At 45.8% G+C, this 22,051-nt stretch overlaps 1 protein-coding gene across 9 annotated transcripts in view; it reads left to right on the forward strand.

Annotated features, from left to right (window-relative positions):
* LOC146799881 (uncharacterized) overlaps positions 1 to 22,051 on the forward strand; it is a 638,539-nt gene that overhangs the window by 273,566 nt on the left and 342,922 nt on the right. For all 9 annotated transcript variants that reach the window (XM_085620807.1, XM_085620809.1, XM_085620804.1 and 6 more), the window contains one exon: positions 11,448 to 11,561. In XM_085620807.1, the coding sequence (XP_085476933.1) occupies positions 11,448 to 11,561 (114 nt within the window). The remainder of the gene's footprint in view (positions 1 to 11,447; positions 11,562 to 22,051) is intronic.

Below are 22,051 nucleotides of genomic sequence, written 5' to 3' on the forward strand. Positions count from 1 at the left end.
GGGTGTTCACCAAGTGCTTAGCAGCCGTGGCAGCGCACCTCAGAAGACAACAGATCCATGTCTTCCCCTATCTGGACGATTGGCTCATAAAAGCCAATACTCACCAAAAATGCGTTCTCCACACTCATCGCACTATTCAAACCCTCCACAATTTGGGATTCACTATCAACTACCCCAAATCCCATCTACAGCCTTCCCACTTACACCAGTATCTAGGAGCAACCATAGATACATCCAAAGCCATAGCTTATCCCAGCACTGCCAGGATAGCCAGTATACAAAATCTCATCTCTCAATTTCAAACTCATCCATCTCTTCCAGCAAGAGTGTTCATGCAGCTCCTAGGCATGATGGCGTCATGCATCTCCATAGTCCCACACGCACAAGTTCAAATGCGTCTCTTACAGGAATGTCTAGCACAATAGTGGAACCAAGCTCACGGACAACTTACTGATCTGGTGTTGGTGGACAGTCGCTCACTTCGCTCACTGAAATGGTGGAACACCATCAACCTGTCCAAAGGGCGGCCGTTCTTAGAGCCTCTTCCACAAGTTGTGCTAACTACCGACGCATCTCTCACGGGGTGGGGAGCCCACCTCCTTCACCATACCACTCAGGGCAGATGGACCAGTCAACAGAAACTGCTCCACATCAACCACCTGGAACTCTTAGCAGTGTTCCTGGCACTAAAATCCTTTCAGGTACACCTAAAGAACAAAACTGTCCTCATACGCACAGACAACATGACGACAATGTATTATATACAGAAACAAGGAGGGACACATTCTCTCCAACTGTCCCAACTGGCACAGCAAATCTGGAGATGGGCAATTCCCCAAAACATCTACCTGTTAGCAGAACATCTCCCAGGAATCCACAATCAGGTGGCCGACCTCCTAAGTCGCCACACACAGCAGATCCACGAATGGGAATTGCACCCCAAGGTTCTACTTCCCTTCTTCCAAAAATGGGGACAACCAGACATAGACCTGTTCGCCACTCCCGAAAACACAAAATGCCCAACCTTCGCCTCCAGGTTTCCACACCCACAGTCGAAGGGCAATGCCCTATGGATGAACTGGTCAGGCAGATTTGCGTACGCTTTTCCGCCTCTCCCACTGGTATGCAAACTGAAACAACAGTCACTAACACTAATACTGGTAGCTCCCACTTGGGCACGTCAACCGTGGTTCACCACACTTCTGGAACTATCTTTAGTTCCACATCAAAAGCTACGCCTCTCCCCGGATCTATTAACCCAGAACCATGGAGAAATCAGACACCCAGATCCTCAAACACTGAACCTAGCGATCTGGCTCCTGAGGTCTTAGAGTTCGGGTACCTCAATCTCCCTCCAGACTGTATGAATATCATAAAGGAAGCCAGACGACCTACTACTAGAGCATGTTATGCCGCAAAATGGAAACGATTTGCCATCTACTGCGCTAATAATGACATACATCCATTGGATGCTTCCATCCAAAACATTATTTGCTATCTACTACACTTACAAAGATGCAATCTAGCGTATTCCTCTATACGTTTACACCTAGCAGCCTTGGCAGCCTACTTGCAAAATAGGCAACACCTGTCCCTCTTTAAGGTACCAGCCATCAAAGCGTTTATTGAAGGTCTTAAAAGAATTCTTCTTCCAAGGTTACCACCTTCCCCAGTGTGGAATCTCAATGTGGTTCTAACAAGACTTATGGGTCCCCCATTTGAACCTATGCACAAATGTGAATTACAATTCCTGACATGGAAGGTAGCTTTCCTTATCGCAATCACTTCCCTACGAAGAGTAAGTGAAATACAGGCCCTTACGCTAGAGGAACCTTTCTTACAACTACACCGTAACAAAGTGGTTCTTAGGACAAACCCTAAATTTCTTCCAAAAGTGATTTCCCCTTTCCACCTTAACCAATCAGTAGAGCTACCAGTCTTTTTCCCTAACCCAGACTCCGTAGCTGAAAGGGCCCTACATACCTTAGATGTCAAAAGAGCCTTGCTTTATTACATCGACAGGACAAAACCTTTTCGAAAGACAAAACAACTCTTTGTTGCTTTCGCACCACCACATAAAGGCAATCCGATCTCCAAATCCGGTATAGCCCGGTGGATAGTTAAGTGCATCCAAATATGCTACCAAAAGGCTAAACGTACACTTACAGTTCCCCCTAGGGCGCACTCCACGCGTAAAATAGGGGCTTCTATGGCCTTCTTAGGTAACATTCCCTTAGAAGACATTTGCAAGGCAGCCACGTGGTCTACCACGCATACCTTCACTAAACACTACTGTGTTGATATGCAAGCCAAACAACAGGCCTCAGTGGGCCAGGCTGTCCTAAAAATTTTATTTCAAACTGCTGCAACGGATACAGGCGACCACCGCTAAGGGGAAGCACTGCTATATAATCTATCCTCAGTGTGTGATCTGCAGCTCATATGCCTCGAACGGAATATGCTACTTACCAGTATGCATCTGTTCTTGGCATGTAGAGCTGCAGAGTCACACACGCCCACCCGCCTCCCCGGGACCTGTATCTGTTCCAGCATCTGTCTTACTTAGACTTTGCACATGGCCATCCTTTCTTTTCATTCCTATACACTCCATCTTTTCCCATCATGGCGAAAAAACAATCTGACGATGGAGTGGATGCCCATGCGCACTGTTGTCCAGGGGAGGAGTCACCAATCTCGTGACCAAAGGCTTCTTCCGAAGACAACAACAACCTGCAATCATCCGAGCCCAACACCAGATGGCGATCTTATCCTCAGTGTGTGACTCTGCAGCTCTACATGCCAAGAACAGATGCATACTGGTAAGTAGCATATTCCTTTCTCCTCATAAGGCGCATTGATATCGCCCAGCCCCAGTCCCTTTGGTGATCAGGTGAGAATCGTGGGGAGAGGGGAGATGGGACAAGTCATTCTGAAGAATGTGTGGCGAGAGGACATGTTTGAAGGTGCACGGTGATACAGCAGGCCTTAAGCCAGCCTTAAGATGGAGAGAGTGTCTTCTGGTGAAAAAGTGCCAGGAGGGCAGCGACCTTTGACCTTGAGGAGGTACAGAGGGGTTTGTAGGAGGTGATCTGGGTTAATGGTCACTGGTGGGCGCCAGCAAGAAAGAGGCAGATGAATTTGGCATGATATGGGTAAAACGAGGCTGCACCTGGGTGGCAGCTGCTATGCTTTGTTACCCCTAGTAGAGCCCTCGCTGGGTTACAACAACAGGAACCGTTCCTAACAGGTGCTTGAAGAACCCTCTTAAGCTCTGTAGCTTGCATCCCATACCCTTCCCTTTACACATCCTGAATGAGATGCTGATTATAGACCAGGGGTCAGCACTGTTACTTGAACTAACTTGTGAACTACTGTCCATGAGACTATGAGTGGATCTGCACACCATGCACCAATCAGGGACTCCGTACAACACTGCACACCTCAATGAGATGTTGCAAGTAGCACTTTAAAGCACAGCAGAAAAGATGCACTTACAATTACCATCCATACACTTCCTGTCCCCCTGCAGTATTTTATCAAGGCTTTGCACCTGAGTTCAGGGAGCACCTTACAATTATGAGCTAACAAAGCTTTTCTTTTGCGACCTTTGTACAATCATATGGACCGCTTTGCAAATGTAACTACATTATGTTTTTACTTTGGCGTTTTAGTAACATCGCACATGCAACTTTTCAGAGAAAACTATGTGGTTTATGAAGTGAAACTTATCCTGCAAGTCGGGGGAAAAAACTTTGCTCAAGAAGAGAGAAGTGGGAAAACTTGCAACCGCCCCAAAGTGCAGAAAGCTGGACGTGCGCAGAATTTCGCTAGTGGGAAAAATTGCATAAATATATAAGGATGCAGGTGGGCCGATGGATGTGCAGATTTACACAGTGTGGGTAATGTTTCATGCAATTTCCATAAAAAGGATTCTTTTGATCGAAACAGAATATCACATATTAGAAATGGGACAGCATCACAGAGTAATGTTAGTGAGCTGCTGCTGTGTTAAATATTGAAAACACACATCACTATCCCTGAATATTGGATATGGTCACTCAGCCGATATGCGACTGAACCAAACATGCACTGTGGCGCCGTGTGAGTAACACTAAAGTCAGGATTCACTTCACTTACGCACGCCCCACAATGAGAACCACATGAGGGCAAAATCGCTGACCCTGCGACTGCAGCTGACTTCCCCTCGGACACGTGGTGGACAGAGCCCCACACGGTCAAGCCCCACGCGTGTCATCACATCCGTGGAACAGAGCGTGGGATTCTACGGGAGGGGGGTCCTTTGTTAGGCCGCATCATCCCATTACGAATCTCCCGAGACACCGGCTAAACTGGGAAAAGGAACAACACACACCACTTTACACTCGAGGGCATCACATCTTGTGCTGCCTGCCCAGCGCTCCGTCATGCGTTTCCCGTCACCCGGGAGGATTTTCTTTTTACGAACAATACTATGCATGCACGGATTTCGGGTCCATAATTACTATGTTAAGAGCAAAACTCCTAGTAACACAAGATGGTGTGATCTAAAGACCCGAGGGTGACTGCGGCATGGAGTAAATCGGTAGTTTCGCGGTTTAGAAAGCTACAAACACATGTATAATTTGGATGACCGTGCCTGTGCTCTGTCAGTAACCTGGCCACAGAGCGTATGAAAGAGTTGAAACTGGATCATAAATTCACAGCTGTTCTCAAGAGTGGAACAATTACATTCTTTTTAGGAGTGAAGACTGGAAGAGCTTTCTATCTTGTGCCTTAGGTAAAGGAAACTGAAACTTGGCAACACAAGGGATCTCCTGATTTATAACGCAGAGCTGGAATGCGGGAAGAAAAACATTAACAGTCTTTCAAGAGCTCGTCGCATACCAGCGGCTAAGTATAGAAGGCACACATCGCAGCTCCATTCTAGAGAACAGAACAGTGCATTATGGTGTTTACTGGCCAGGCCAGCGCTTACCGTTTAATCTGTTTCTGATGAAATATGTTCCAAATCCAGACAGAAAAAGGCAGGTGGTGCGGGTTCGTAGCAGTTCAATACTGCTTGCGCCACCTGCATGCTAGCATGCGTTACAGGACCTGCTCCTCCGATCCGACCCGCCTGGCGCTTGCTCCGGCACACGTGTTGCACAATCAAGACTGCGGTGCCAGGCTCTGAAAGGCAGGTGGCGAGGTAACCAGTTTAGGAACAGCGTCATCATCTTTGCCCTGCCCCGCCCCACCTGAGCTCAGTTAGGCCAATCTGAGCAGCTGGCTTTGGGGATGGCAGGCAGCGGCTATGGAAAAAGGCCTAAGAACAATAAATGACAATAACGGGCTACAAAATTGAGATGCGAGGCGCGAGCTACTCATGGGGGTTCGGCGAGCTACCGGTAGCTCGCGATCGACCGGTTGGAGACCCCTGGGCTAAAGGGACGTTCTAGTTGGGAAATAAAAAAATTTAAAAATAGAAATTCACTGAAAAAGAATGGTTATAGTTAGGAAATTGAATTTTTTTTAAACCGTAGAAATTAACTGAAAAAAGACAAAGGTTAAAGAGACAGCTGAGATATTACATGCACAAAACCATAGAAATTGTGTGCAGTAGATTAGCCTGTATGGTTAGACGTATTACTTTGGTCATTAGTGTTTAGAGTAGTGGTTCAGAAGAGAAAGGACTGCCCCCTGCGTTTCAACAGTTTCCTAGGTGATAAGTGAATGTAGTAGTTGAAAAGGTTAATTGAGCTCTGTGCTGTAAGTCTCTCACCTGTGTCTTCTTACTTTAAAAAAATCTCAATGGTATTTTAGAAAGTATTTTGAAGTTTACTTTACTGGATGATGTCATCAGTGATGTTGCTGACCATGTCATGAGTGAACTAATATGTGAGGTCATAAGCAGTGCATTGCGGGAGCGTAAGTTATAGTTAGCTCGGGTAACCACAACTGTTGAATTTCTATATTTTTGTGCGTAAACAATTTCAGCCTAACTGTAACATCCCTTTAACCTTTGATGTTTTTCTGTTTGTCACTGGGGTGGGGGTATGATATATATATTCGGGGCATGTGAGTTGTAGATCACATGCTTTGCATACTCCTGCCATCTAGTGTTGGGTCCGGAGGGTTGCAAGTTGTTTTTCTTCGAAGAAGTCTTTCCAGTCACATGGTAGGTGACTCCTCCTTTCGGTGATAGTGCGCATGGGCATCAACACCATTGTTAGATTGTTTTTTTCCACCTTCAGGTTCGGACGTGTATTCTGCGCTTTGAAGCTCTTTCGGGTTCCCCTTTGGTGCGCAATCCACTCTACCGGCATCGGTATTGTTTCGAACGCGTATCCCAGTTCTCCGCGTATCGTATCCGTCAACGTAAACGCCTATTTCTATCGAAGACCTTCGGGAAGGCCGTCCGGCCTAACCTCGTCGGTCCACTTCGCAGTCGATGGAACCAACTCCATTCATATTCTGCCCTTGGTGCCAAGCAAAGTATCCACGCACCGACTCGCACGAAGTGTGCAACTTGTGCTTGTCTCCGGAGTACAACAAACAGGACTACAACGCGTGCGGATCGTTCCTATCGAAGAAAACACTCCGTGATTGTTGGGCTCAACGTTGCGAGATGCAGAGTCAAAACATCGAATACACGCTGGACATCTTCGGTGAAGGATCTGAGCACGAGTTTGAAGAACAATGGGCGGAGAAAGAACAAGAGGAACTTCTGAGTTGAAAGAAGACTTGCCACAAGGTCAACGTAAAGTGACTACCGGACGCCTCTTAACCCCAACTTCAACTCAGCCAAAACAAAAGACTTCGGTCCCATCTCCACCTTCAGGCCAAGGTCGGCACTGACCAGATGTTTCCGATGCCCCGCCCTCCGGCTTTGCACCGTAACACGTCTCTAAGCCGTCTGGCTCAGGTTTACCCTGCAAAGCCTTCACCTCCTGATGACAATGTAGGGTATTTAGAATTACTGGCAAGAGCTGCAGAATATCATGTGGTGCAGTTACACAGGGATTCTTTAGAAGAAGAGTTCCAATTTGAAACGCTCAGTACCACGCAAAGTGCTAGTCACACTCTACCTATGGTTAAAGGCATGATGAGACGTGCCGATGACCTCTTTTAAGGATCCATTGCGTGTTCGCATTCTCACCCCCCAGGATTGATAAAAAGTATAAGCCTGCTCTCTCAGATCCAGTCTTTATTAAAGGACGGTTACCACTGGGCTCTTTGGTGGTCTCTAATGCTCGTAAACGGGCCAATTCACAGACTACGGGTTATGCTCCCACTCCAGACAGAGAGACAAAAGTATTAGACGCCTCTGGTAAATGGGTAGCTTCCCATGCAGCAAATCATTGGCGCATTGCCAACACCCAGGCCCTGATGGCCAGTAATGATAGGGCACACTTGGACAAAATGGAGCAGTTGCTACAATACCTCCCAGATGAGCACAAGGCGAAAGCCCAGGATTTAATCCTAAAAGGGAAACTCATATCCAATTCCTCAATTAGATGCGCTTTAGATACTACAGACACTGCAGCTAGAGAGATCAACACGAGTGTGTTACTAAGGAGACATGCATGGTTTAGGATTTCTGGTTTCAAATACTCCTTTTGACAAGTAACATCTCTTCGGACCCGAAGTAGATAAGTCATTAGAAAAAAATGAAAAAAGAGACCAATCGGAGCTCCTTTTGTCGCTCCTTCTACTGTGGAGGGTCAAAAACCATGTCCTCAGACAATACTGCCACCTCTTCCAAAGGCAACAGTCAATCTTCCTCTACAATGGATTTCTTTAGAGGCGGATATAGAGGTAACCACAACAAAGGTCGAGGCAGGGGTTACGCACCACGTAATTCCCCCTCCCCCAACTAGCCGTGACTTGCCTATACTTTTCCCCGATCATTTAACACCTGTCGGGGACGTCTTCTACAATTACTCCCCATTTGGCAATCTATTACCACAGATAAATGGGTACTAGGAATTATCCAACATGGTTATTGCCTGGAACTTACCAACAACCCTCCAAACATTCCACCACGTTCTCACAAAATGTCACCAGAACAGTTACATCTACTTCAGCAAGAGGTTCAGTCTCTCCTCTCCAAAGGAGCAATAGAACATGTGCCGTTACAATATCAAGGGACAGGCGTGTACTCCCTGTACTTTCTCATCCCCAAAAAGGACGGCTTTTGAGATCTATTCTAGATATCAGAGATCGAAACCTCTACATACTTTCAGAGCATTTCCACATGGTGACACTTCAACAAGTGCTTCCACTTCTACAGAAGAGCAATTTTATGTCTACTCTAGCTCTAAAAGACACATATTTCCACATTCCAATTCATCCCGCTCATCACAAATACCTCAGATTCATGATAGCGGGTCATCATTACCAATGCAAAGTACTACCGTTTGGAGTCACCGCTGCTCCCAGGGTATTCACCAAATGTCTGGCAGTAGTCGCAGCACATCTGAGAAGACAAATCCATGTCTTCCCATACCTGGACGACAGGCTCATCAAAGCCAGTACTTACCAAATGTGTCTCCAACACACTCAAACCACTATTCACTTAGTTCACCAACTAGGGTTTACAGCGAATGCCTTGAAGTCTCATCTACAGCCTTCAAACACGCAAGCTTATCTGGGAGCCACAATAGAAGCTCAGAAAGCTCTAGCCTCTCCCAATACAGCCAGGATTCACAGTATTCAGTCCCTTCTCACTCACTCAATTTCAGCCCAACCAATCCTTGCTAGCAAGAGTCTTCATGCAACTGATAAGCATGATTACGTCTTGCATTACAATTGTTCCCCACGCAAGACTTCATGTGTCCTTTTCAAGAATGCTTAACAAGTCAGTGGAACCCGTTGCAGGGTCAGTTAACCGATCTAGTGTTGGTAGATGGCCGCACCCATCGATCTCTGCAGTGGTGGAACCCACAGTTTATCTCGACCCTGCTCCACAGACGGTGCTAACAGCAGACGCATGCTCAGTGGTTGGGGCGCTCACCTACAAAGTCACACAATCCAAGGATTATGGACCCTAAAGTACAGGAGCCTCCATATCAATCACCTAGAGCTACTAGCAGCGTTTCTAGCGCTCAAAGCCTTTCAAACACACCTAATAGGCAAAAGTGTCTTATTCCGCACAGACAACATGACAGCTATGTAGTACATACAAAAACAGGGGGGGGATACTCTCTTCAACTGTCATGCCTAGCACAATATATTTGGAAATGGGCCATACATCACAAAATGTATCTCCTAGCAGAACACCTTCCAGGAGTAAACAATCAAATTGCAGACCTTCTCAGCAGACCGAGACCGCAAGTCCACGAGTAGTAACTTCATCCCCAAATTCTTCTTCCATACTTTCAGGAATGGGGATTTCCTCACATAGACCTGTTTGTCACAACTCAAAATGCAAAATGCCCAAACTTCGCCTCCAGGTTCCCACACCCGTTCTCCAAACGCAATGCCCTATGGATGAACTGGTCAGGGATATTTGCCTACGCTTTCCGCTTCTCCCACTCATTCCGCTAGTAGTTTGGCAGCTCAGGCACTCATTCCTCAAACCCATTCTCATTGCTCCCCCATGGGCAAGTCAACCTTGGTTCACCACCCTGCTAGAGCTCTCAGTAGATCCACACCACAAGCTGCATCTCAACTCCAGTCTCCTCACACAGAGCCATGGAGAAATCAGGCATCCAGATCGCAAGGAACTCAACTTGGCGATTTGGCTCCTGAAGTCATAGAGTTGGGTTATTTACAATTACCACCAGACTGTATGAATATCCTAAAGACCAACTAGGTCATGTTATGGAACAAAGTGGAAACAATTTGTGATATACTATAACAATAACCATATCAATCCTCTTGATTCTTCAGTACAAAACGTCATATGTTATCTCTTACACTTACAGCAATCTGGATTAGCATATACATTCAATTGCATTTAGCAGCAGTAGCTGCATACTTACAAAACAGATAACACTTATCTCTATTCAGAATACCAGTGACTAAAGCCTTTATGGAGGGACAAAACAGATAACACTTATCTCTATTCAGAATACCAGTGACTAAAGCCTTTATGGAAGGACTAAAAAGAGTAATACCACCAAGAGCTCCACTTGCACCAGTATGGAACTTGAACATAGTCCTCACAAGGCTTATGGGACCACCTTTTGAACCAATGTACAAGTGTCAACTACAGTTTCTCTCTTGGAAGGTTGTTTTTCTTATTGCAATCAATCCCTTCAGGGGAGTTGGTGAACTCCAGATACTAACTATTCAAGAGCCTGTATTTCAACTTCACAAAGACAAGGTAGTTCTTGGAACCAAGCCCAAATTCCTTCCAAAAGTGGTTTCTGCTTTTAACATCAATCAATCAGTCGAGTTACCTGTGTTCTTTCCTCAACCTGATTCTGTAGCAGAACGAGCTCTACACACACGTGATGTGAAAAGAGCTCTACTATATTATGTAGAAAGAACAAAAGATTTTTGTAAGACAAAGCAACTCTTTGTTCTTTTTCACCACCACACAAAGGCAATCCCTATTCTAAATCGGGTATTGCAAGATGGATTCTTGAATGTATCCAAATATTTACATAAAGGCAAAAAGAACATTGCCAATACCCCCTAGAGCACAGTCCACCCGCAAAATAGGGGCTACTATGGCCTTCTTAGGCAATATTCCCTTAGCTGACATCTGTAAGGCAGCAACATGGTCTACACAGCACACATTCACCAAACACTATTGTGTAGATGTTAGCGAGGCAACAAGCTAATGTAGGCCAGGCAGTACTTAAAACACTCTTTCAAACAACTGCAACAGCTACAGGTTAGCCACCGCTGTGGGAGAATACTGCTGTATAGTCTATGCAAAGCATGTGATCTACAGCCCACATGCCTCGAATGGAAAATTTTACTTATCCAGTAAGCATCTGTGCTTGGCATGTAGAGCTGTAGATTCTCATGCGCCCACCTGCCTCCCCGGTTACCTATTCCTGTTGCAGTTCTTTCTTATTTTACATACATGCGCATGGACATCTCTATTCTACCTTTACTAACTCCATTCTCACCCACTGCGGGAAAACAATCTAACAATGGAGTAGATGCCCATGCGCACTATCACCGAAAGGAGGAGTCACCTACCTCGTGACTGGAAAGACTTCTTCGAAGAAAAACAACTTAGAAACATCCGGACCCAACACTAGATGGCAGGAGTATGCATAGCATGTGAATCTACAGCTCTACATGCCAAGAACAGATTCTTACTGAGTATGTAACATTTTCTATATATGTATATATGTACATTGAATCTCTGATTTTTTTTTAAACATAAATTAACATTTTATTACCAGGTGTAACCATGCCAACTCTCCCAGGGTGTGAAGAGGACCAGGAAACTCTACATCTCACATGATTGTCTGTGAAATAATTATTTGTTTTCCCCTTTATAGCAGTAGAAGAGTTCAACATGATGCAGGTCTTGGGCAGCATCAAAGAAGAGAGAGAGACCATACCCGTAGCTGATCAGCGCGCTGAGGAAGTTAGAAATACTTTCTGTCCGGCAGGTAAGTTATCTTTCTAGATGGAATCGTATAAATATGCATCAGTCATAGGCAAGAATGTTATTAGGCATCAGTTTATTGTGACTCGGCTATTAAGATTAAAAGCAATTCACTGGCACATGGAGCTGACAGAGAAAGAACATCAACATTAAAGCAAATACTATAATATTAAGTGTTATTAACACCAAGAATCCTAAATCAACTTATTTTCTTTGGAGAATTTGTTATAAATGAATTCTATATCTCCAACAGCTGTGTAAAATGTCAGGGCTTGGATGCATTCGCATGAGCAGTAAGAATATCATGATGTTCAAAGATGGCGCCACTTTTACACAGAATTGGTCTCCTTCCCAAATGCAAGTGCGTTTACTATGTTGATGTACTAATGACGTAACAGGACATCCAAATTACTGTTCTAAGTATAAGCACAGTAATGCTGCAAACACACTGACAGTCGAAAAAGGAGTGAGCCGAAACGCGTCCTGTTTGTTTTGGTACTCGTTGAATAAATTGAGTCTTTCTCCTCTCACGCGACTGCTGTCTCTTCATTTTTTGAAGTTCTGAGCCTGTTATGAATACGTGTACCCAAGCCACAATTCCTGACCAGCACACATTATGGTAGTAATTAATGTTCCTCGATTCCCAATTTGTATGCACTGAAAATTCTTTCATAATGGCGTCCGGTGTGATTTTGCGCCATTGTCTTTTGAGACTATAGGAGGCATTAGAAGGAGGAGACCCCATATGCAGTGAGTCAGAATAAGATCCAGCCTATGTCCTGCCGAATGTGTTGGGCCCTCATGAATCTTTTCCAGACCTAGAGTAGCCAAGTCGGTAAGGAGCAGAGAGGCTTCTGCGTTAAAGGTAATTTCACTATGTATATTAAAATCCCCTAATAGGAGAAAGTGTCTGGAGGAGATGGTATGGGGAGCAATCAATTCCATCAATTGGAGAGTAAAATCACAGAGGAGTCCAGGGGGGCGATACACAAGGGCACCTTTCCAACAGAAATGCAGCGAGGGATCAATTCTAAAATACAAATCTCTATATTGTCTTTAGAGCAGTGTTCCAGGATAGATGCATTGATAAAATCCTTATGGATAATGGCAATACCTCCGCCCACCCGGTCCTCCCTCTGTGTCCTATGAATGCGATAGTTCTCGGAGAGTGCCACGGTAACGGAAGGAAGAGAGGTTGGTTTGAGCCATGTCTCAGTGAGAAACCCGAGATCAGGTGTTTCTGAGGTAAGCAACTCCTATATTTTTGCAGGATGCTTAGGTAGAGATCTAACATTGCCCCAGAAGCATTTCTAAACCTGACCAGACTTAACAGGCAGAATATTGGAGGAGGGAGGAGTAGTGTAATTCCCAACCACCTGGTCAGGAATAGGCTGTATTACTGTCTTCTGCCTCAACTCAAAGCTCTGATATTGACAGAATCTACAGGAAACCATATTAAGAGGCCCCAGACATGCCACAAGAGTGCCCAGCTCAAAAGTCTGATACCTAGGAGTTCCTTAGCCGAGTAGGTACTTCTTGGCCGAGAGGCAATATCTGTCCCAAAAGATGCATGGGTCCTGACTCCTGGCGACAGCTGGATGCAGATGTGCTTGCCTTCGGCACATCTGCTGCGCATCGGCAGAGCTATGTGCTCTAAATAGGAGCCAGGAAGTAGCTAGATGCTGACGTCTGTGGTCCCTCTTCAAACTGGAAGTGAGGGTTGATTCGTACTTGCTCCACTCAGAAGGGAGATCCCACAGTGGAACGGAGAGCGGGCAGGACACGAAGGCGGCGAAGGAAGCAGTAGTGGCACAAAGCCAAGTGGAAATAACAAAGAGGCCGTGTAAAAGTGGCCCAAGAGGTAAACAGACTCTTTTAGGAGATTAGTATTTTAAAACTAAAGTAAAGCAAAATTCATAAGAAAGTGCAACTTAGTTCCTTACAATAATAGAGGCTTAAAATGTGAAAAAAGGTCACTGAGTAAATCGCTACTGGTCTGCACGTCCGCTGTGTCTGTGAAATGGATTGCCGTCCTTTTGATATATTCTGTTCATATCAAAGCTTAAGTTGCTGTGGTATATGGAGCCTATGTTGTGGTCTCGGAGTAATGCTGAAACAGTTTTGGTGACCTATTTCCTGTATTTGTCTTTTTAGTGAACAAAATTCGGCGAGTTCGTAGTTCCATAAAACAATTGAAAAGAGAAAAGATTAACTTGTTTTATTGCTTTTACAAAGACAGTACATAAATCACATTACCTTGAACTGTGATTTTTCACTTTTAAAAATGTTAATAATAATAAGAATTTTTATTTCAATAGTTGTACAAAAAGCTGTATTACCAATCAATATAAGCTTTATTTCGACAGCTCGTGTCATAAAAGCTAAAAAAAAAAAAAAAAAAAAACACAGCTTAAAATACAATTAAAACAGATAAAAATGAACAGTTCATACAGCACATGACACCATAATTGTGCAAGTTCTTCCTTGCACTAAAACATGCTGACTGTCGGATGGTAACATAATCCAATCCGGCGTACATTAACCGCTGGAGGTGCTCAATACGACTACATACGCCAACTGGGAATGAGTGCGAAGCAATTTGTAGACCACATAAAGCTACAATGCCCATCCAGCATGAGCTAGATGAAAACAATTCATCAAAATTCATTGAATTTAAGACTATACCAAAAAATGAGAAAAAACGAAAAGGGATATTTACAAAAGACAATAACAAAGAAGAGCTATCCAAATATTTCAGTGATTAAAATATACTAAAACGATCAGCATGCCCCACAATCATGGTTTTTGCCTTTTGGACCTTTCTCATTTTAAAACTGATATGATGATTATTAATCGATAAAGTGCTTATGCCGTGCATCTAGGGTATTACAGATTTTCATGAGTTAGAATGCTAGAAACCCTAGAACAACTAAGACAAAAGGCCGACCTGTTGCTTACTATGATCCTCTCACTCGAGCCTTCCTCCTTATTCCCTACATGTGGCTTAAAAACTTGACCACTGCACATGCAAAGAGGGGTCTAGTGTCCGATTTGAGGATACACAGGGCCTCCTGATGACTCCGTGTGCCCAATAGCTGGCAAATCGGCTTTAGCCATCTAGGCCTAGGCTGCTCATAAGCAGGACATGCGAACAGCACATGGTACTTTGCATCCTGGGTAGTACTTTGACTTAGATCATTAGTATGCCACTTAACTTTTACCTCGCCAACTGGAAGAGTGCTAAACCTAACCAAACCGACCAATTACAGACCTATAAGTCTGATAGACATCCCCCAAAAATTTTTTGCGAGAGTTCTCCTCCTCAGACTACAGTCATGGATGGAGGAGAGGGATATTTTGTCTATACTACAGGCTGGTTTCAGAGAAAAATTATCAACTCTGGACCAAGTCTTAAGACTGCAATTATTATACTGGAAAACTGTCTGTTTACAGGGGGGTAGTCTTTATTTAATATTTGTTAATCTTAGATCAGCATTCGACTTGGTCCCGAGAGAGAAACTATGGTCTGTTTTAGGAAGGGTGGGGGTTCCTATTTATTTAATACATCTTTTTAAACGTTTACACGAATGCAATTACGCCCAAATTAGGTATGGAAAGGATGGTAATCTTACTGCTCCTATTCCAATTAATCGTGGAGTAAGACAGGGTTGCGTTCTCGCACCCACCCTGTTTAGTCTCTACATTAACGGCCTAATTGATACCCTGTCAGCAGCAAAAGATTTAGATGCCCCCAAATTAGCAACTCGCAGAATTTCGGCTATGATGTTTGCCGATGACACCCTTTTGGTTGCTAAATCAGCCATGGGGATACAAAAGGTTTTGGATAAATTCGAAGAGTTTTGTAGGGATCGTGGCTTAGAAATAAACCTTCAGAAAACAAAATTTATGGCATTTAATTGTCCAAAAAGCACACGTCCCAATCCATGCCTAAATGGTAAACCGCTCGAAAGGGTGTCATCTTTTGTGTATCTGGGACTTACAATTACTGAGTCTATGGATTGGGGGGCACATATTACAAAATCTACATTAAAACTAGCACAAACTTCAGGAGGGATTATGAAGGTTTTTAACAATTCCAGCAAAAGAAATGTTAGTCCAGCTGTGGAAATTTATAGGGCCCAGGCAAGGGGTGGAGCATTGTATGGTGCAGAATTATGGGGCCACCTAAACACGCCAAAATTATTACAGGTGGAGAACCAATATCTAAGACAATTATTTAGATTGCCCCGTAGTACCCCTTTGGTCCCGTTACGCCTAGACACAGGCATAATGCCAATAGATGAAGTTGTAGGACTCAAACCTATTATGTATTGGCGACGCCTGTGGACAACACCCGAGCTTATATCTTTTAGGGAGGAGCTCACAGAGGTACTAAGGTCTTGTGGTTCTTTGAAAATTCCGTGGTTCAACCATATAAGACTTCTCCTAACTAGCCTGGGTCTTGGAGATTGTTGGCTTCATCCCGAGTCTGCTTGTTTATCAATATCAAAGGGTCAAATGAAGGCTTGCTATAGTGATCACAGATTAGCTCAATTTAATAATTCCTCTAGGATTGGGAAATGTACTAGTGCCTTTTTAGAAATCAAAGCATTTTTCTGCTTTGAACCGGCAATTGATCTCATTACTCCACCTGCTGCCAGGAAGCTCTTTTTACAATTCAGATACGGGGTACTCCCATTACGTTGTTTTACATCTAAATGGAGTAAACAAAATCCGACCCATTGTCCTATGTGTGATTACCCCGAGGAAACAGAGCTGCACGTTTTTTTCTGTTGTGCTGGATACCAGAAGGCAAGGAGTCGCTGGTTGGCTCAGATCTGCAGGAATCTTGGCACCAGGTTTTGTTCTGAAGCATTTAGGATACTGAAATCTGATACTGGTATCCCAATAGTTTATTCGGTTGCCGTTTTTTTATTTTCAGCATGGTGCACTAGAAGGGCTCATCTGAGATCCCAAAATGTAACTTGATTGTGTAATTCTATGCTGTAATTGTATTTCTTTTATTCATCATTCATGCATTAGTTTTAAACATAGTATTTTTTTTTTTCCTATTTTTATTGAAAAATGCTTTTTAGTCTAATTTATATATTTATTGTTCCATGAACTCTCTAACAAAAATCGTGTTATCTCTGTCCAAATTTTATGACTCAATGATTCGATGATTTTCTAAATTTGAAACTGCATGTATAACTCTATTGTTTTTACTTGTGTATGCACTTTCTAGGACATTTTGTCCGAAATAAAGTTTTTTTGACTTTTGGCTAAACCTAAATTAGAATGTATAGCATCCTATCCCGGGGAGCCTGAATTGTATCTAAATAGGGTTCCAATAATGTAACCTGTTATTGCAAATAAAATTCTATGGTATGTTTTCCCTGGTCAGGTTTAGTGGACTTATTGCACCACCCAGTCCCAATAACGTTGCTTTCGTATATCTTTTTGGAGCGAGGGTAGATCTGGTTTTTCCCATGTTGGCTGGAGCCCTACATCAAACACCAGCTTTCTGACATCCCTGTTCCATCCCACCTTGTTGCACGTATCTAGGTGGATTACCTCGGAGAGAGCTTTTGCATAAGGTAGTAGCTCCGGTGTCCTCTGGATACGAGCCCAGTATTGCAACGGGCGAAGCTTGGCTATATCTCCTATTGGTCGTCTGCCCATATCTAACATTAGGGTTGTAAGTGGGGTACTTTGGGGCAGCGTCACGAGGTTCCTTAGGAATTTATGCTCCAATCTACTGTGCTCCGGTATTTTGTTGAATCCCCATAACTCTGCCCCATACAGGGCTGTGCTGAACTCTTTCGAATCATAAACCTGAAGAGCAGCGGCAACAGGTCTGCCGTGTGAGGACCGATGTTCTTTCCCAAGGGCTCCTGTGACACTCTTGTGGCCCAGGAGCATCTTTGTCAGGTGGGGCGTCCAGGTCATTTTATCAGAAAGACGGATGCCTAGATAATTAAAAGTGCTGACTCTTTCCAAGGGGATCCCTCCTAACGTTAGTTGACATTTGTTGGACTTATAGGGGTTGAAGGCCATTTTGTTTTTGCAGTGTTGATCACCAAGCCCCTTATATCGCAGAAGAGATTAAATCTGTTAAGTAGTAACTGTATCCCCGCCGGGGTTTTTGACACCAGCAAGGTGTCATCTGCAAATAAGAGTATTTTCCTACCTCCCCCATCCCCCACCGCCCCCAAGGTTGGCACGTCAGCAGATTATTGTAGAAAAAAACTAACCACTCTGTTCATGTACAAAGAGACTAGAGTGGGTGCCGAGATGCAACCTTGACGGACTCCCCTGCTAACTGGGATGCGCTCTGTAAGTTGCCCCTGTGATCCCCATCTAATGTGGGCGTAGTTGCCTTCATGCAATCCGACTACCAGGCTGAGGGTCAATCAATCAATCAGGGGTTTATAAAGAACGCTACTCACCCGTGAGGGTCTCAAGGCACTGGGGCGGGGGAGAGTGGTTCCGGATCATTCGAAGAGCCAAGTCTTGAGGTCCTTCCTGAATGTTTGCAGGGTCGGGGAGCGTCTGATGTTCACAGGGAATTCGTTCCAGGTCTTGGCTACAATGGAGAAGGCTCTCCCGCCTGTTCTGCTTCTGCAGATGCTGGGGACCTCTGCCCGGGCAAGGTCGGCGGAGCGGAGGTTCCTCTTGGGTATGTGGAAGGATACTCTCTCGTTAAGGTATTTGGGTCCGATGTTGAGGGATTTGTAGGTGTGGTTGAGGAGTTTGAAGGTGACTCTCTTCGCAACGGGGAGCCAGTGGAGGTCTCATAGGTGTTGGGTCATGTGTTTGTGACGAAGGCTGGCTGCGGCGTTCTGGATGGTTTGGAGTTTGTGTAGAAGGGTCCTGTTGATTCCGGCATATAGGGCGTTGCTGTAGCCCAGTCTGCTGGTTATGAGTGCGTGGGTGACGGTCTTTCTGCAGTCGGGTGGGTTCCATTTGAAGGTCTTATGGAGGATGCGCAGGCAGTTGAAACGGGTGGACGCGACAGCGTTGATCTGGCGGTTCATGGAGAGGGAGGAGTCGAGGATGATGCTGACGTTTTGTGCGTGGTCTTTTGGGGTGGGTGGATTCCTGAGGGCGGAGGCCACCAGGTGTTGTCCCAGGCGGAAGTGCAGAGTCCGAGGATGAGGACTTCGGTCTTCTCTGAGTTGAGCTTCAAACGGCTGTCTTTCATCCAGGCTGCCACGTTCTTCATTCCTTCCTGGAAGCAGACTGGGACTGGAAGTCCATAAAATAAATCCCAAGTGGGCTGAAGTCAGTTCTTGTGTACATAAATGCTCAATCATGGTTGCGCCAGAAAGAACACTTCCCAAATATGCCACATGAAGCGTCGATTAGTGAGTGCGCCCTGCCCTGTGGGTAACTTGTGGAACTGCATACATACGGCCGACCCGGTCGAGGGGCGCACCGCCGCTAAGCAGGCGGCTCTGCTGCTGGAGTTGTTTTCAGCGGAGCGGAACATACAGACGTATGTGTGTGAGAAAGTGCCATCTTTCTTGCATGGTATGCCCCCACTTTTTGCTAAATTGCTGAATGTACTTTGACTGAGTGTACCCTGGACTCCTGCCAATCAGGTGCCCAGGGCCTATGTTCCTTCCTTAAAACACACAAACTCCAAATTGGCAAGCCCTGGCCACATGTCAGCCCCTAGTAAATGGTACCCTAGGTACCCAGGGCCTTGTGACCAGGGAAGACCCGTAAGGGCTGCAGCACTCCTTGTGCCACGCTTAGGGGCCCTGTACCCTTACACACACACACTGCCTTTGCAGGCTGAGTGTCTGGGTGCAGGACAAAATGAAGAGTCGACATGGCACACATCTCTGTGTGCCATGCCCAACACCCACACTGCCAAGGCATATGTCAGTCACCCCTCTGGCTGGGTGCCTTATGCCCATGGTGTGGGCACAGGAGCAGGAGCCCTGTGCCCCTACAGTACCCAGGTCCATTCCCGGGCACTGTAAGTTCAGTGCTGCCATTTAAGAGTACATGGTGCTGAGAGCTCGTCAAACACGAGCTCCACAGCACCATAATGGCAACACTAAAGACTGGGAAGTTTGGTATCAAACTTCTCAGCACATTAAACCCACACTGATGCCAGTGTGAGATTTAATGTACCAAGCACCCCAGAGGGCATCTTAGAGATGCCCCCTTACAACTAACCTACAATCCACGTCTGCTCTGAGGCTGCCCAGGCTGCCACACAGCAGACACGTTGCTGGACCCCTGGGTGGGAGAGCCCCTGCTCTCCCGGGCCTGCAACAATGCACGTCCTGGGTGAGGTGATAAATCTCCTCCCCCAGGTTGAGCAAAGGGAAGCTTCAAAGGCATGCCGCCTCTTGGAGTTTCCCCAGACCACTGCAACCCCCCACTCTGGCGGGAAGCTTGGCCGGAAACCCCATACAAGGACAGGGGATGTGCCAGCCTGCCCACCCCACCCCTCAGGTGGGGGAGGCGAGGTGAAGCACATCTCCGGGCTCTCGCCATCTTGAAGATGGAGGGCCCTACCCTATCAGGATTAGGCTACTGCCCCCCTCCCACAGGAGAGAGGCAGGATAGGGGGTGTACCCACCCCAGGACAAGGACCCATTGGTCCCTGGCCTTCACCTACCTGTAACGCCCCTAAATCTAGTATTTAGGGGCACCCTGAACCTTCCTTCGGCGGATTCCAGATAGAAAACTACAAGAAGAGCAAGAAGAACAAGGACCTGCCCTGCAGCTGCTAAAAAGAGAAGAAGACACCAACTGCTTTGGCCCCAGCCCTACCGGCCTGTCGACTCTCGAACCTGCACCAGCGCGGCATCTCTCGTGGCCAGCAACCTCACCAACCCCGGAGGACCTGGCTACCTTTTGGCTCTAAGCCCCTGGGACTCCCATGAGTAGAGGCTCTACTCAAATACATCGCCGCCGGACCTCCGGGTTGCCGGCTGAATGGCTGTGTCTTACCGCCTGGTCACAGTTGGTTGCAATAAACAATCCTATTTCCTAAACATAACAATGCATTGAGCTCAATGGTAAATTCAGGTTATTTGTAATAAATTACTTTTCAGATTACTTTTGGAATTCCAGGTCTGGCTCCTAGAACCAGCCTTGGGTCAGTATTCAGAATCAAGTGATGAAAGTCGACTTAATAACTGTAATGATTTTTAAATAATATTTAGCTATTTCAAAAGTTAGCACTTAGAAAATATTTCAAAGAAAACATTCAATGGATCTCTATGGCAAGAAATTCACATTGCAGGTAGAGTACTTTATCGTTACTTTAGTAATCCAGGACTGGGTGCCTAGACCCAGGACTGCGGTCCTTATCAAAAGCAGGTAAGTAATTTCGTTTGCAGAAATGGTACGATTTTAAAAGAATATTTCAAATTTGCAAAAATAGACACTTAGAAGAAATTTCACAGAAAAGCAGACAATGGTTTCCTATGGGAGAAAAATGAGTTAGAGGTAAGTATAGTTGTGAACACTTTTCAGGGTCAGGGCTGGGCACCAAGATCCAGCACTGGGAGCTCACCTAGGAGCAGGTGAGTAAATTCGTTTTTGTCACTTGGCTGATTTTTGGTGAATTTTTGCAGTTTTGAAAAGTTCACACTTAGAAGATTTTTGAAGAAAAAGCCAGTCAATGTTACCCTATGAGGAAAATGAAGTTAGCGGTTTAAGGGTAAGTACTCGACTGGCAGAGTTGAAATTCCGGGCATGGACTCAGGGGTCCCCCAGTGTCAGGTAGGTACAGTTGGTTCACCCTCAGCGGTTTCAGGACGGCCGGGTGCAGAGAGAGTTAGGCCCAATGTTATCCTATGAGGGATAGGGGGGCCTTGGTTGGTGGCTGCTGTCTGGCAAGCCACGCGGCTGTGGGAGCTGGGCTCCTGGTCACTTACTCAGGGCAAGTGGGGAAGTAGGTTAGTGTAGAGAGGACACTGCCAGGGCCACTCGGGCGGCTGGGTGCAGGGTGCTTTTGAGCCTTCGGGCGCTCCATGGAAATCAATGGGAATGTTCCGGTTTGTAAAAAGGCTGCAGGCTCGGGGACGAGGATGTTTCAGGTGCCACCACCACTTCGAGAGGTAAGTTGGGTAGTTGTAGGTTAGGTGGGTACCCCGGGATTGGGCACAGGGGGCCGCAGGGCGCCGGGTGCAGGGGTGCCTTTTGACGTCGGGAATCTTACCCTCTGGTTGATCGCGGCTGGGGTGGCACTTGGTTCTGAGGCTGCAGGCTTCTTCCGGGATGTCGAGGGGGGTCCTTGGGTGCCGGACTCCGGGTCACAGTCGCCGTGGGGTCGTCCTCAGGGTCTTTGTCCACTCCGGCACTGGCCAGGCTTGGCTGGTGCAGAGTGTGTTGGGTCCGCGGTTCCGGGCTGCTGCCAGGGGTTAAAAATAGGTTTCTTGAGTAGAGCCTCTACTCGTGGGAGTCCCAGGGGCTTAGAGCTAAAGGGTAGCCAGGTCCTCCGGGGTTGGTGAGGTTGCTGGCCAC

Source organism: Triturus cristatus, chromosome 8 (genome assembly GCF_964204655.1).
Source record: "Triturus cristatus chromosome 8, aTriCri1.1, whole genome shotgun sequence".
Taxonomy (NCBI): domain Eukaryota; kingdom Metazoa; phylum Chordata; class Amphibia; order Caudata; family Salamandridae; genus Triturus; species Triturus cristatus.